The 15,579-nt window shown below is 38.8% G+C and overlaps 1 protein-coding gene across 2 annotated transcripts in view; it reads right to left on the bottom strand.

The window, feature by feature from the left end:
• Nucleotides 1–14,565, bottom strand: part of LOC124157337 (tyrosine-protein phosphatase non-receptor type 14) — a 67,019-nt gene extending 52,454 nt beyond the window's left edge. For both annotated transcript variants that reach the window (XM_046531976.1, XM_046531975.1), the window contains exons 1-7: nt 14,095–14,565; nt 13,398–13,571; nt 12,995–13,278; nt 9,512–9,609; nt 9,336–9,406; nt 3,737–3,922; nt 704–780 (exon numbers count right to left, since the gene is read on the bottom strand). In XM_046531976.1, coding sequence (XP_046387932.1) covers nt 704–780; nt 3,737–3,922; nt 9,336–9,406; nt 9,512–9,609; nt 12,995–13,278; nt 13,398–13,571 — 890 coding nt within the window. In that variant the 5' untranslated portion in view covers nt 14,095–14,565. The remainder of the gene's footprint in view (nt 1–703; nt 781–3,736; nt 3,923–9,335; nt 9,407–9,511; nt 9,610–12,994; nt 13,279–13,397; nt 13,572–14,094) is intronic.
• Between the last annotated feature and the right edge of the window lie 1,014 nt (nt 14,566–15,579).

A 15,579-nucleotide genomic window follows, 5' to 3' on the forward strand; every position in this document is an offset into this window, starting at 1 on the left:
TCAACGTGGGGAACCAAAAATGATCGGGTGAAAAAATCCGAAAACCCCCACCAGGAGAACCTCAGTTACGTGGGATAGTGACTACATACCACAATTCCCAAAATCCGCTACCCCCTCCATCCATCAGCCCTCGGCCCCTCCTCTGATGCTTTCCTCTTCTCGGAAATCAAACAAAAGGCCCCCAGCTCTCACAGGGTTCGTATTACAAAGAACATAAATCAAAAGCTTCAAAAGAAAATATCAAGTTACAGGAGAATAATAGAATCGTGTTTCACCATTCTCTCTGTCTCCCCCACTGACCTTATTCTGCCTACCTGCTACCAAGTTCCCCATTTCTGGAGGTCACCTGATGCATGAGTCATCTATTAGCCCAAAAGGTGTCCAACAATGACTTTCGGCAATTGATATTACACCTTTATTGGATTGAAATATTAGTTATGTGGGCATAATTTAAAAAAGAATAAGTCCAAACACAATGTATTTCTGTTCTTATATAAGCATTTTACGCAAGGAAATAAATGTCAAAATACGACGGAGACTTAGCATTCTGGCAAAACCCGATATTCTCACAGCTGAGCTTCTCAGAAGTTGATGTGGTATTTTTTTCCGATAAAATATATCAAGTTACATTTTATGAGTTGTGTTTAGAAAAAATAATAGGAAACCACCCTATTGACACCTGTTTCTAGTTAGGAATACTTACCGATAAAATTTTGAGTCATAGCCTACTACAATGCCTGTTAAAGTCACTCCGATAACAACCAAATCACCAGCTTCATCCTGTAAAACAGTCACAACATCTTAGTTTCACTGAAACACGGGGTAGAGCAAAATTATTATTGAATTCATAGTAATCAACATAATAAATTCAAGCTATTCCTACATAGGATTACTACTAATCCACAACTCGTAATTAATAGATTATAATTTCTGTTTATGAAATTTCACATACTGACATTAACCAATGATTTATTATTTGACTCTGGTTAAGAACAATTTAAATAATAAATTGATACTTATTGCCTAATGAAGTTCGTTACAGCTCAGTCAAAAAGTATCATGAAAATATTTGCTGTTTCTGCACATTTAAACGTGGTTGTTGTCCAAGAGTGGGACCAGAGGAGGAATAGAGGAGAAATATTCGGTGCCTTTCCGGCCAATTGGCAGTGTGAATAGTTCTCGGGATCACCACTGTGTCAGGAGCTGCATTACTCCTGACTTTTTGAAATGTCGGTAGTAATGCAGTTCCTGACCCAGTGGTGATCCCGAGAACTCTTCACACAGTGTAAGCGAGGAAAGGCTGAAAAGGGATAATGGTTAAGGAGCATCATCCAGTATGGCACGCTATTTGTAGGAATAATCAACAGCTTAGGTCACTTGCACTAATGAGAGGAAACAAGGTTACTGAAAGGTTACTTCGGTGGAGAGACATATCCATCACATGTGTCCATCTTTATAGACAACAGTTCCACAGGTATTGTAGCTGGCTGATGCCAATGAAGGGCAGAGGGATGGTTTTGACCGTCTTTTATACACATCTGTTGAAGTCCGGCATCTTCTTATTGGTCCATATAGGAGGCCAAAGACTTTATCATTGGTTAGTCTTCCCAGGCATTTTCCTTTTTCTTTTTCTCCTGAGATGGTTTGAGGACTCTTTTCCACGAGCTGGATAGCTAGTACCCATATGCCCTGTTGAACATTTTCCTGGATTTTTCATTATCTCGACTGTGAGGGATGTGTATAAAAACAGTCAAAACTAGAGATGTGCGAAAAGTATCCGCAAATACTCGAATGCCTCGAATACTGGAAAGTATTCGATATTCGAGATCTCGAATAATTATGCTAAAGGTACAATGTCGAATACCTCGAATACTTTGAATTTTGCATCATACACTGTCGCACGCACGTTGTTGGTAGTTGACTCAGAAATATATAGAAAACTCTAGTCGTTTGGTGCATGCAACGCCGTTCTAGGCAAGTTGACGATTTATATCAAATTCGCAGATTAGAGCGGTGAAAAGAGTTCGATGTGGGAACAGAAAATGATCGGGGGAAATAATCCGAAAATTCCCGGTTTCCCCCACCAGGAGAACCTCAGGGCCGTGGGATAGTAACATTGTAGCACAATTCCCAAAATCCACTACCCTCTCCATCCATCAGCCCTCGGCACCTCCTCCAACGCTTTCCTCTTCTCGGAAATCAAACAAAAGGCCCCCAGCTCTCACAGGGTTCGTATTATGAAGAACATAAATCAAAAGCTTCAAAAGAAAACATCAAGTTACAGGAGAATAATAGAATCGTGTTTCACCCTTCCCTCTTTCTCCCCCACTGACCTTTTTCTGCCTACCTGCTTCGAAGTTCCCCATTTCTAGAGGTCAACTGATGCATGAGTCATCTATTAGCCCAAACGGTGTCCAACAATGACTTTCGGCAATTGATATTACACCTTTATTGGATTGAAATATTAGTAATATGGGCATAATTTAAAAAAGAATAAGTCCAAACACAATGTATTTCTGATCTTATTTTAGCATTTTACGCAAGGAAATAAATGTCAAAATACGACAGAGACTTAGCATTCTGGCAAAACTCAATATCCTCGCAGCTGAGCTTCTCAGAAGTTGATGCGGTATTTTTTTCCGATAACATATATCAAGTTACATTTTATGAGTTGTGCTATAAATCTCTATCGTCACAGACGAAGGGATATTTTCTCAGGATATTTGGTTTCTCCCTGATAGCAATTCGAATTCATCTGCTTATGTCATGAGAACTTCCAAAGATGGACTGAAAATAATTGAAGAAGAAGAAAATCCGGTGGAGAAACGAGTGTATTTTGCAAAACGCCTCGGATTGTCCGCTAACACTTGACAATAGGAGTGGGGGTGAAGTGAGCTACCAGTTGAAAATAAGAAGTTGGATGAATCCGAGTATCAGATGTGCGTGCCGCTGAAATGGAGTTTGGTAGATGAGAATGTATACATCAGACAGAAATCCATCCTAGCAGTGTGAATGCCGAGACGGCATGAAATCATATTTTCGTGAGGTGGTGTGTCCCCTTCGGATATTTGAGAGAGATGTAAGTTGAATCAACTATATGCCAAAATTGTTTCCAAGAATGAAAATATTCCATTAATCAGCTAAATTCCTGTTTGAATCCTTTAAAGGAAATCACAATTACTCGCCAAAATCCTGAGTTTCCTGCTGCATAGGCAACCTAGTCAAACATTCCCGCATTCATCATTTTTTTTCCATCCCCTTGAAAAACAACAGATCGAGGCTCCACTGGATACCTTTTTATTAATACATTCATCAAGGGAAATAGAAGAAGAAACGTACGTTTAATATGCTTTGCACAACTCTAGTATTCGCGGTATTCGAATATTTGAGCAATGATTTAATATTCGAATTTGATATTCGAGTTCGAGATATATGCTATTCAACCCATCTCTAGTCAAAACCATCTCTCTGCACTTGATCGACCTAAAGAAGCCAGCTGCAATGTCGTGGCAAATCAATACTCTAGCTACCTCACCAATCCAATCCCAACTTATTGATTAAATATTGGATCAATAATATGATGAATTTTTAATCAAAATGAGTATAAGAAGTGGTCTACTGTAAGTGCACAGTAAACTTGAGAAGAGAAGATTGGATGTAGTGGGTGTGGTTTTGTGTTATTTACCTTGGATCGAGACAAAGAATACGTAATTGAAGTATCAGAAGGAAGAGTTACCTTGGCATAAAATGCTTCCTGGCCATACCCATCCTGACTCTGAGCAATAAGTATGTAATACTCTTCTGCAGTACCCTGAGGAAGACCCACCAAAAGCGCATGCTGACAAATAACAGCCTCTGTCAAGGTCTCTAATGCTGTTCCCCAACCAGCATTGAGTTCATCATCACCACATTCAGTCAAGTGCTGGAATCAAGAGTAAGACGGTACTTCACATTTATATTTAAAATTATTTTGTAAGGGGTAAGGATAAATTTTGAGTGTGAACCACAGAGAGCAATTAAAATCACGATTTATTAAAAACTACTACTTCTTCCTGACCAATATGTATCACACAACCACACATTATTGATAACTTTCACCATGAACAACAAAATTAGAACACCACAACCATGAAAGAGTAAATAAATAACTTTTGTATTAACTACTGCAAATTAACTTCCACTGCAACTGAAACTACCATTCTTTATACACAGAAAATCATATCCTTCAATTTGCTTCATTTTCATTCATGCATATGGTTCCTTGGCTTGCATGCTTTACTTTAAGTGACTTCACAAAAAGAAAGGCTAATTTCGAATCCTTAATTTTTTCACATAGGTGTTTAACAGTTTAAAATTTTAATCCTTTTCTGAGTACCTATGCTAGGTTTTGTTACTTCACATCAGTGGCCCAAATTCATTTTTTTCAGAAGTCAATAATGTATAATTTCCCAAATTATCTTTTTACTTGCATAGTATTTGACTTTTTCCCAGAAATATCTTCTTTCCTGAAGATATACTAATAACTTTCTGCAAAGGAAAATTCACCCTTCACAAATCCTAAAAACCAAAAATTCACCCTAACTAAAATTCCACAAACTTCTCAGTTTCCACCATGGACGTACCCAGCGAGGGGCAGGAGGGGGCAGCTCTGCCCCCCCCCCCCCCCCCAGGAGCAAAAATCGCACATGTCCTTAAGGAGAATAATATTTTTTCAAGCAAATAATTTTAAAAACTAATAAAGAGCTGTAGCAGTTTCCTTAAATTGTTGGTTTCATTCACCTTTTCCAAGCTTAAATCTTACCTATTACTTGAACAACCATGTCTCTCCCCCCCCCCCCCCCCCCCCCCCGTTTTGATCCTGGGTTACGTGCTTGGTTTCCACCACCTACTTCCTGGTGTGCAATCTTTGAATAGAATTATAAAAAGCCTCTTCCCTCTTCATTCTAATAACCTCACTACTGGAAATATCTTCACTAATTGCCCATTCTCAGTCTTCCAAAGGCCATTTGTCATGAGATGGTGGGTAGCATAACATGGTGGAACTCCTTCATGATGCACAAAGGGTAAGAAAAAAAAAGACTTAGCTGTTCCACAAAATAAAATACAGGCATCCCCCGAGTTACGTATGTCTCGACTTACGTAAATCCGTACTTACGTAAGCGATAACCGTATTTCAAATGATTACGTTAATTTTCGAATGCGAGCGCGAAGAAGTAGATATTCGCTCGTACAACCTATGGTAGAAAAAATATCGAATAGTTATAGTTTTTTCGTGCTAAAAATAACAAAGTGACCCATTTTTGTCATTCCTCGAAGGAAATTTCATTAATTTCTGTAGAAAAATCGCTTATAAATTCCAAGTCAGCAATCAACGTGAAAATTTGCAGTTCTAGCGATGGATGTGGTGGCGTATGTGGTTGCGCTCATTCCTGTACGATACAACTTGTTATACAGCAATCTCTGAAGCGCCAACGCAAAGGTTCGACTTACGTAAATTTCGACTTACGCATAGTCTGCCGGAACGCATCTCTTACGTAACTCGGGGGATGCCTGTATGTACAGTAGACTCTCATTAATACGAAAAACGTTAATACGAAGTTCTCGTTATTACAAAGCAAATCGTTGGTCCTGACGAAAAGGCGAAGGTAAAAGAAACGTTATTACGAAATTTTCCTTTTTACGAAATTACGAAACTCAGTCCCAGTCCTGGCCGTTACAAAATGAATTTTTATACGAAGTTCCACGGATAAGCAATGGCATTTAGGTCGATATTCACCACTCTAAGTTTAAATAATTGCCCCACGTTTCAGTTCTTCTTATGTACTGTGCCCAAGAGTGTCAATTATGGTTCTTTATTCAGTTTATACGCAACATCTTATAGTAAGCTTCATTCCTGTGGAGTCATGGTGACCCACTCATAACCGCTCGCAAATTGGACATACAGTTTTCCTACGCACACTCTATTTACGAATTTTCGAAGATACAAGTATTCAAAATTTTCAAATTTTGAAATTGGCGCCTTTCAATTTGGCCAATGCTATGTGGTGTGGCATTGGAAAACTCTCACTGTGGGCACAATCTGAACAAATTATCATTGAATCCGGTGTGAATTTAGGAACTGTTCAACGTTTCGCCCGTTCTTCGTCACCGCGGGGAGCTACTTTGTCAGCTCCGGATGTGTCGCATGGCCAGCTAGATCAGTTCGTTACAATCGTGAGTTAGCTCATAAGTGTATTGCAGTGTTGCATTATGCAGGATAACTGTACTCCTCGATTCTGCATACAGTGCGGCCGGCAAGAGTTGTCCGATGAAAGCACATTAGGAGGGGTGGATAACCCTGCGCCAGCATGGTTTACAGCCAATCGCTGTCCCCCAAATGCACCTCACACCCTCGCCTAGTCATACAATGTTGCCAAATGCATGAGCAACACCGATATAAGCCTGATCTACCAAAATAAGCCCTTTCTCCGAATCACCAAAACAAGTGATTCTTCCTCGGTGTCCTTCACGCTCGTTGTCCCTTCCGGCTTCTTTCTTCACGGAACCCTTTTGTTCACAGGTGATTTAGGCTTTTCCCTTCCTTACCTGGCAGCCTTGCCCCCTACCCCGACCTAGACCATTCTGCCTGTCATCGGACAACTCTCATCTGCACAGATGATGAAACAAAAGCCAGATGATGATACCCCGTATCGAAACCGGTCGCAAATATATATGTATTTTATTCTGTGGAACAGCAGTCTTTTTTTTCTTACCCTTTGCACGCCATCTGTCATGCTAAATCCACCAAACCGCTCTCTAAGTTCACAACCCAAACCAAAACTTAGCTACCCCATGCCAAATATCATGTTGCAAAAACTGAGCGATCCTCACATCCCAATCACTTCCAAAAATATTTCACGCTTTCTGCTTCATTTCACTCCATCCCCCATCTACAATAATAATAATAATAATAACAACAACAATGAAATCTACATCCTTTTGTGCATTTCTTGCCCTGCATCTACATCTGTTTAACCACCACTTCACTCAGCCTCCAGGTTCACAACCATTGCACCATCCTTTCCATCTGCCTCTCTTTCAGTCCCCACCCACTCCTTTTCCCAAAATTTCGATTTTGATGAATGTTTCAATTTAGGTTGCTTGCTTCCTTCCCTTCCTCTGCCTCACCGCTAAAATTGAAAACCTTAGGGCAATCATGCATATGACTGCATCAAGTTATCAATCCTCCTGGTCTTTACACGACCCACTACTTTCTAAGACCCCTCCCTTCCTTCCACTCCCTCTACCCAATCACTCCAATATCTAGTTAAGTTTTAAGGCCTGGTTACACGATACATTAACATGTACAAGTTAATGTATAAATGATTGAACAAGTGAATGAACACAAAAATGCTCCATGTAACTGTTTGATTGTGCAATTTCTAATATGTGCAATAACAAAAGACATGTGACGTAATTATGTTGATAGGTATCCAAGTTATAGTGATGTAATAAAATACACATGTTGTTGATTGATTAAGTTCTTGTACGGTGAATGTGACTCTGCTCCTACATAAGAAAATAAAATAATAAGTAGGACATAAATTACACCAGTAACCACCCAACTTGTGCGAACATATGAACTGTAACTGTTGCTGTTTGGCAGATTACATAATTTGGTTTAAATGTGTGTCTTCGAGGGAAGGAGAGTGTCATTATTTGTCTTGTACTGCTTTTGACAGTGTGTGTGAGTAGTCCAGTGTGAATGGACTAGTGCATAATGCATTTCCCCCACCCCCCACAATCCCCCATCTGGTGATTAAGGGGTTTTTCCATTGCATGACTCCGAGTACGTGATGAGAAGAGAGAGTTTACTCTTCCCCCCAACCACCCACCATGCAGTGACGGTGCCAGGGGACCAAGGAGACCACCTGTTCTCCACCCCCTTCCCCCAAATAAATAAAACGTGTAAGATTTTACACTTTCCCGGCGAACAACATGTAAAAACTCTTCTCGGGATACCGCGCGGTATCCTGAGAAGAGTTTTTACAAATAAAACGTGCTTCAAATTCCCCCCCTCGTGGCGATGAGCCTCAAGAGTTAGGCCCCTTCTGGATTTCTCCCACCTCCACTTCCCCGTAATACCAACCCTCTTTGAGGTATATAACCTCAGGAGACACAAACCCTAGCCGTCATGCTGCTGGAGGCTCTCCCGATTTGTCGAGGTTCTTATGCAATGAGTGGTCTGACTAGAGAGAGAGGACCTGGAGACGTAAGAGTTTGGACTGAAAAGGAGTAGACTGGCAGAAAAAAAGAAAAAAGAGAATGAACAGTTTCCATTGCCAATAAGAAGAAGGTCAACCCACATCATCCCTCTGAGTATTCTCTTAGCCCAGGGTGTGCAAATGGCACAGCAATCCCGAAAGGAGCCATCCGAGGAGGTCATCCCTCAGCTGTGAACGAGAGCAGGAAAACCTGATAAGAAGAACCACAATCCCGAAGTTACGTCCCCTAAGTAAAGAAGAATCTTGACTTAAAGCCCCAAACTAGTGATCTTGGAGAAATCCCATATCCCCCCCCCCCCCCAAGAATCGAAGAAATCCCCGTCCTGTGTTGAAGAACCGTAGCCCTCGCGTTTTATTTTATTTTGAAGAATTTCAGCATCCCCCCCAAGAATCAAAAGAAGTATTGAAGTATTTTGTTTATTTTATTTAGAATATTATCCCCTTTCCCCCACGCCCCTTTTTCTTTGAAATGTTGCAGGTGTTTTAGTATTTTAGAACAGTGTGTGCCTTCTATCAATAATTATGTTCAATGTTAATGTATTCTTTTCTTGTAAATTCATTTTTAAGTGTTCATGTCTCGGTGAGAAACCATGCCAAAGACTGATTGGAAGGGAAGCTTCTTGTTTTCTATTTTATTAAGTTGTCATCGTTTGGTTGATTTAATCATTTTGGTTATTATCACTGGCCAGTTTGATGTTCAAAGTAGAGAAAGATATTGAACTGTTTCATGAGTATTTTGCCCTGCTTTTTTGCAATAAATATTCTGTCGAATTCAAAATCTATGCATTAAGCTCTCGTTCTTTTGTGTATGCCAATCATCGCAGCGAGCCTCCCCACAAAATAACCTCCCCTCCCCCTCTTTGTTTCCCCTGCTCCCCAACCAACCAAACCCCAGCCCCAAACCCCACACCAAATCCCCACAGCCCCAACTCTACCCAACCCCAACCCACGTCACAGAACGGAAAATAGAACCTATTCTAATGCGGCACCCACATTCGCACATGTTAATTTACCATGTAACCAGGCCTTAATATATAATAAATTTTATTGGTAGGATCATTTAGAACCAACCTTAGGAAAGAGCACAAAGTCTTTCAAATATTCTGCTGTGTGCCGTTCTGGATCATGATTGCCAAATTCAGCTACAAGAAAAAACAATTGGTTAAACTTATCCACAATCACAGTGCTTATGTCATAAAATATACATTTCATTAAACTTGCCACACACATAAAATCAACAGACTTACCCTGCATACTGTAGCTAGCTAAAATGACAGCTTGCTTTGGTGATACACTTATTCTTCCCTCGATTACATCCATCTTTAACTGAAGAAAAAAATGGTACCTAAATGATGCAAGACATAAACAGAGAGAAATAATTACATACAATTTATTGATCCTTCGGAGGATGCACAAGACTCATTCCCACATGTGAGTGCGCTTTGGCAACCTTACAGCAAGTAAAAATTGCATTCTGTAAGTAAAAATGTTTTGATGTTGCTATTTTTTTACTAAAATAATTTTAGTAAAGTAAATAAAGTGATGAATGTAATAATTTAAAATACAATCCAGAGTTAATGCAATAACTAAAAGTACTGAAAATTATCATTCCTATTGTTAAGATAGAGGAATATTTTTAAGAATTATTTATTTATTAGGTTTTACAATGGCATTGTGTGACAACGAAAGTTCATTGCTAATCATCTTAGTTCATACCCTGGTCCTCTCTGCTAAAAAAAAAGACTACAGCAAACTGTGAACCTCACTACCCCCATCACTCCTCAACAGACAAGTGAACCTCAAAAATGGTGCAAAATTCCCTTCATCAAAAATCTTTCCAACAAAACAGCTCATCAAATCCCTAAAGGTAAATAGAGAGTTTCCTTCTACACCCCTACCACACAATCCCACCTCCTGTGTAAACATGAATACCTCTTCGAATAAGATAAACTAAGTGGTATTCATGAGATTACATGTTGCAAATGCCAGGCACAATCCATAAGGCAGAAAGGAAGGGACTTCAACACGAGGTACAATGAACACAGGAAGTGCATCACCCAAAAGAGCTCAACATCAATGGTGGCCAAGGTGGTCCATATCCATGCTTAAAGGAAGAAATTAGATGCTTTGGAATAATTAGAGATGGACAACACCCCATACCCAACCCAACAACCAAGCCCCCCCCCCCCCCCAAGACCAGCCTCTGAAGAACCCTTCAGTTGAGTGACCCGCTAATCTGACTGGCTGCCTGCCTGCTAAGATGACACCCTGCTGGCACCATCATTCATGGACTGCCTCCCAAAACAACACCCTTGAATTCCACAACAAATAAGACTGCCACATGGATGTTTGAACATTTCGGTAAGAAATTTTGCGAACCCAAAAAACATATAAATAAAAAAACCTGCATTTCCCGTGCCTCCTCCCTTACTGACTCCCACCACCTCTTTACCCTGTTTTCCAAGTATCATCTTCCCCTCTTTTGCCCTCCTTTCTATTCTGTCCACTTTCTTATTCAGAATGTTCCATCTCATGTTCCTCCTCTATTACCCACAATAGTTACCGTATTTGCACGAATCTAAGAAGAGTTTTTTTTTTCCTCCTGACTCCTGCAGAAAAGAGGGTTCGTCTTACAATCTGATGCAAAATTCTCTATGTCAATCGGGTTGCATAATTTACGTAAAAAATTATGGCTACCTGAGTTTGCCACCTGATAGCTATACAACGAAAAATCAATGCCAAAATTAGCTGAACAGTAATTTAGCTTTTTTAATTTTGCGTTCAATTAAAAAAAAATTCCATTTTTAGGCAGCAGGCAAAGATTCGGTGCGAGCCGATCAGTCGCCGAATGCACTTTTGCCATAACCGCAAGATCGCCGGCTTTAGCATGGGTTCGGTTCCATTCAAGTTAAAGCTTGATCAACTCACAAAATGTTTGAGTGATTGGTTACAATTTACCGAAATTTTAACGTTTAAGCCTCAATGCCGTCGAGGAATAAACTGCTACAAAGTCGTTGCATTTTTCTCAGAGCAATGGTAAGAAGGCAACATGATTTGCCTCTGATTAGAGAGATCAATTCAGTTGTGATCCCGTGCCTTTCAGAGTACTACAATGGCAGAGAAAAGTAGTCATTACACTGCCGCTTTCAAAAGAAAAGTTATACAGTGGAATCCTGATATATCATTCCCACATTGATCATTTTTTATTAAAACCTTGTCTTAGTTTCTTGCAAATATGGTAAGTAACAAAGAATGATGCTCAAGTTCCTTTTCTGCACTCTGCTTTTGGTGTAATTAACTGATACAGAAGAAATCAGTTAATAATGCAACATTTTGTACCTTACAGATAATGAAGAAACATCGAAACCTAGGTCGGGAATAAAAGTTTATAATTGAGGAAAATTGCAAGTGTTTCTTTGAAAATGGAAAAATTCCACACTAATACGCTTAGTTCTTCTGATTTTTTTCATGTTTTACAAGTTAATTGTCATAACATGCTTCCAAGATGTATGTATTTAGAATAAATACCATAAAATAATCATGATTTTGTGCAATTAGTTTCTGGTAGGGGTATCATTACATAATTAGTAATTAAGTAGGTATAATTATTCAGTAGGGACCCAAAACATATCTAACAACGTGAAAAATTATAAATTCATTGAGAATCAAATTATTTGACAATGTTAGCTGAAAATAAATCTTAAATGATCCTAAGATGTTTAGTTATTGTTTTAATAATGAAATCCATACCCAAGTGTTTTACCAAATCATTTGCCAGCTTTACAAGTAACTATCACTGGTTGATGATAAATTTTTCACAGGAAAAGTAAAAATTAACACCAAAAATTGCATATTTGTGATTAGATTTTAATGATAGAACATTGTTGTGCTTTGAAATGGCCCAGTGGTTTGCAAACCAATAATTTGAATTTTTAATTACTTTTGAATTACTTTCTTCAACATAAACAATGCCATGGCAATGTATAAGAATGTATAAATATTTGAAACATGTCTATACAATTTTTTCATAGGGGTAAGTAGGTGCCCACTAAAGCCTAATTGGGTATTTTTGCATCAGATTAATTACAGCGATGAATCTTAGAGAAGTATGAAAAAAGTATTGTATCTCACAACAGCCTTTGATATAACCATCCATCAATACAAATCAACAACCCTTATATGAATTAATACCTTTGTATCCATATACTGTCATTGAGAGTCAAAATGAAAGACCATACTTTGACGCTTTGCATGCCAAGACAAGATTAGACTGTTCACTCGGACTCAGGCGAACGTGACTTGACTTAGTTTCAGTGACGTCATCATCCGGACTTTTTTCATATACAAATGATACATGATATTCTTCACCATCATGATAACTATACCATATAGTATCAAGGGAATCACAAGTAACAATAGGTAATTATAAATCTCAGAGAATTTATGGAATTCAAAAAGTAGGCCTGATGCTGCAAATTAATAAATGTTTTCATTCAAGGACACATATTTTCGTCCATGCAGTAAGGTAGTTCAGTTATTGGCAATGTATTAACTAGTCTATGTAGACTAATATAATTATATAAAAGCTAAAATAATAACAATAAAGGCTTGTATTTAGGTAATAATAGACACTTTCAACCACCAATGTCAATTCAACCACAATTAGCTTTCTATAAGGTATAGCAGAATAATTACCAAAAAACAATACTCCTGTTACATAAAAATCTTACCTAGTCATTTCGTCATGTAGAAGAGAGACCCCAGAGACATAGTACATGACTCTCAAGTAGAGGCAGGGGTCTCGAGCTTTCTTATCCAGTTGTCTCTTTAATGGCCGATCCATCTCTACCCATCTAAGCATAGGTTGTGACTCAGAACTTGCACAAAGGGTACCCTGGACCCCAATTCCACGGCTTCGAAGAGCCTGGTTTTGGTTCTGTCCGAGCCTACTGCCTCCAGAACTTGAGACGATACCATTTCCACGGGCAACATATCGCAAACCAAAAAATTCGGGCTATAAGAGAGATTTCCCGAGACATCCATTAGAAACATGAATTAATAAGTCATTTAGAACGTTATAAGCTCTCGACATTAACGAAACGTTTGTTCAACCATTGACTGGAAGACACTTACTTGTTGCAAGCCCAGTCGTTGACACACATTTTGTAAGCATTCTTGTCCGGAACTCTCTGCTGAAAGTGTACACTCAATCGACGTACCATCCAATAGCTCCACACAGATGACAAACAATGACTTTGAAACAACGTTGTACTGTCTTTTCTTGTTAAGGCGTAGCTTAAATGGCATCTATGAGCATGAAAATTAGCGGTAAAATTCATCAATAACACATTTATACAACATTAAACAAAATATGTAAAGGGTATTCAACGTAACTATTCCTTGAATTATACTCTGCTTCGTTAACTTCGAATTTCAGACACTAAGAAACTAAAATGGAATACCTCGGGACTAGCGACGACCAAGTTATTACCAGTATGGCTTTTTGCAGGAATGTCCACATATCCAACATCGAAAGTTACAAAAAATTATACTATACTATACATCTATATTTAAGACCAAAAATCCTTCGAGAGCTAGTCATGAGGGTATAATGTACGAGATAAATGAATTAAAATTTCATTACAAAAGTAACACTGAACTAAAATCTATCCAATATAGCAATAAATGAAGAAAATCGAAGAACATTTGTGGAGGCATCTGTCACTTTCACCAATAACACAACACCACAATTGTCAACACCACATCCCATACACAAAATTGTAGCTTTTGATGACTGCCATTAATTTCATACATTGCCGATATTTCTTACCTTCTATTTTGAGTTCTAGCCGTAGAATAAGGACAACTTTGCTAAATAGGCTGTACTTTCATTTCTTAGAAGTTTACAATATTTTTCCGAGCGGGCGTCGTTCTTTCTTTTTTTCGTTTGTTTTTCTCGAAATCCGAAATCAGACGAAATTTCGCGCAATTTTCGATAGAGGACTTTAATTTTATTATCTTCTAGTTGGCACAAAGAAGACTTGTACTCTGATATTTGTGAATAAGCGATAATCTGTGATAAAAATAATGTTTAATGCATCTTACGGTTTATTTGGCCCAAAGTAAGTATTCGATTTTGAAAGCGCAGCAATCCAAAATGTGTGTCGCCTTTACGTTAGGCCAAATTTAGATAACTTATTTTCTAATTTCGAGTTTACTAGCAAGCCAATATCTCAGAAAATTGAAATAAAATGTCTAAATAAAGAAAGCAGTCCTCGGAGCTGTAAAAAAATAAAGTAAAAACTATCATTCGACGGGAGTGGTCGATGTCGTGCAGTGGCGCAGCGAGGGGGGGTTTTGAGGGATAAAACCCCCCTCAGACCTCATAGAAATTTTTAAGTTAAATCTATTTTACTTAAATGGATTAATATTTCTTATAGAAAAGTGTGAGGATTAATAAAATATCCCTCAGATGGCCGTAAAAATCACTATTTTGAACCGTTTATCTTAATTTTTTTCTGGCGGAGGGCCTCCGCACCTCCTGCTTACCCTGGCGGGTATGCAATACCTCAAGCCCTCAGTATTAGTTGCGCCTGAAACCCCCCCTAGCCTTAATTCCTAGCTGCGCCCCTGATCTTATGCGTCAAATGTCAATAGTGAGTGAGTATGATTTGGTATGATTTGATTCGCGGTGTTCATTTGGTTCATGTGATTTTTTATGAACGACATGAAAGAACGATTCATTCACATGAATAGAACCGAATGAATCGAATCACCGAAATGAACCGAAAATCCCACCTCTAGTGTTTATGTAGGATAAAAAAAAGGATCAACGCGTTAACTCGATAAATTTGCATCCATTGTACATCAAACTTTTAAGTGTCCATCCAACGGAATCTTCTGCCAACGTTCAAAATCATATCTATGTTTTTACCGCGGGGGTCAAAGAATGTCAAGGAATGAGTCATTCGATTCACTTGGGTGGCTTTGAACCCTTTGAACGATTCAATCGTGAACGACTTCCGGAACTCCCGGAAGATCAAAGATTATGGGTGCTTTCCAATCACGTATCTGCGCTGATCTGTTTGAAACTGTTTAGCTCAGAGCGTGTTCCAATCGCACCTGTGACGTCATCTGCGCTAAACAGATGGGAACACATCCTGCACCGTTGTTCGTCTGCGCTAGCAGACAAAACTAATGATGGCGGGAAAATATATTGCTGACGGAAAATGAATTCCACCATCTCAAAGATAAGTATGATGATCATTTGAGAATAATAAACTATAATTTGATCTGTATATGTCTTACATAAGTT

Source organism: Ischnura elegans, chromosome 4 (assembly GCF_921293095.1).
Source record: "Ischnura elegans chromosome 4, ioIscEleg1.1, whole genome shotgun sequence".
In the NCBI taxonomy this organism is placed as follows: domain Eukaryota; kingdom Metazoa; phylum Arthropoda; class Insecta; order Odonata; family Coenagrionidae; genus Ischnura; species Ischnura elegans.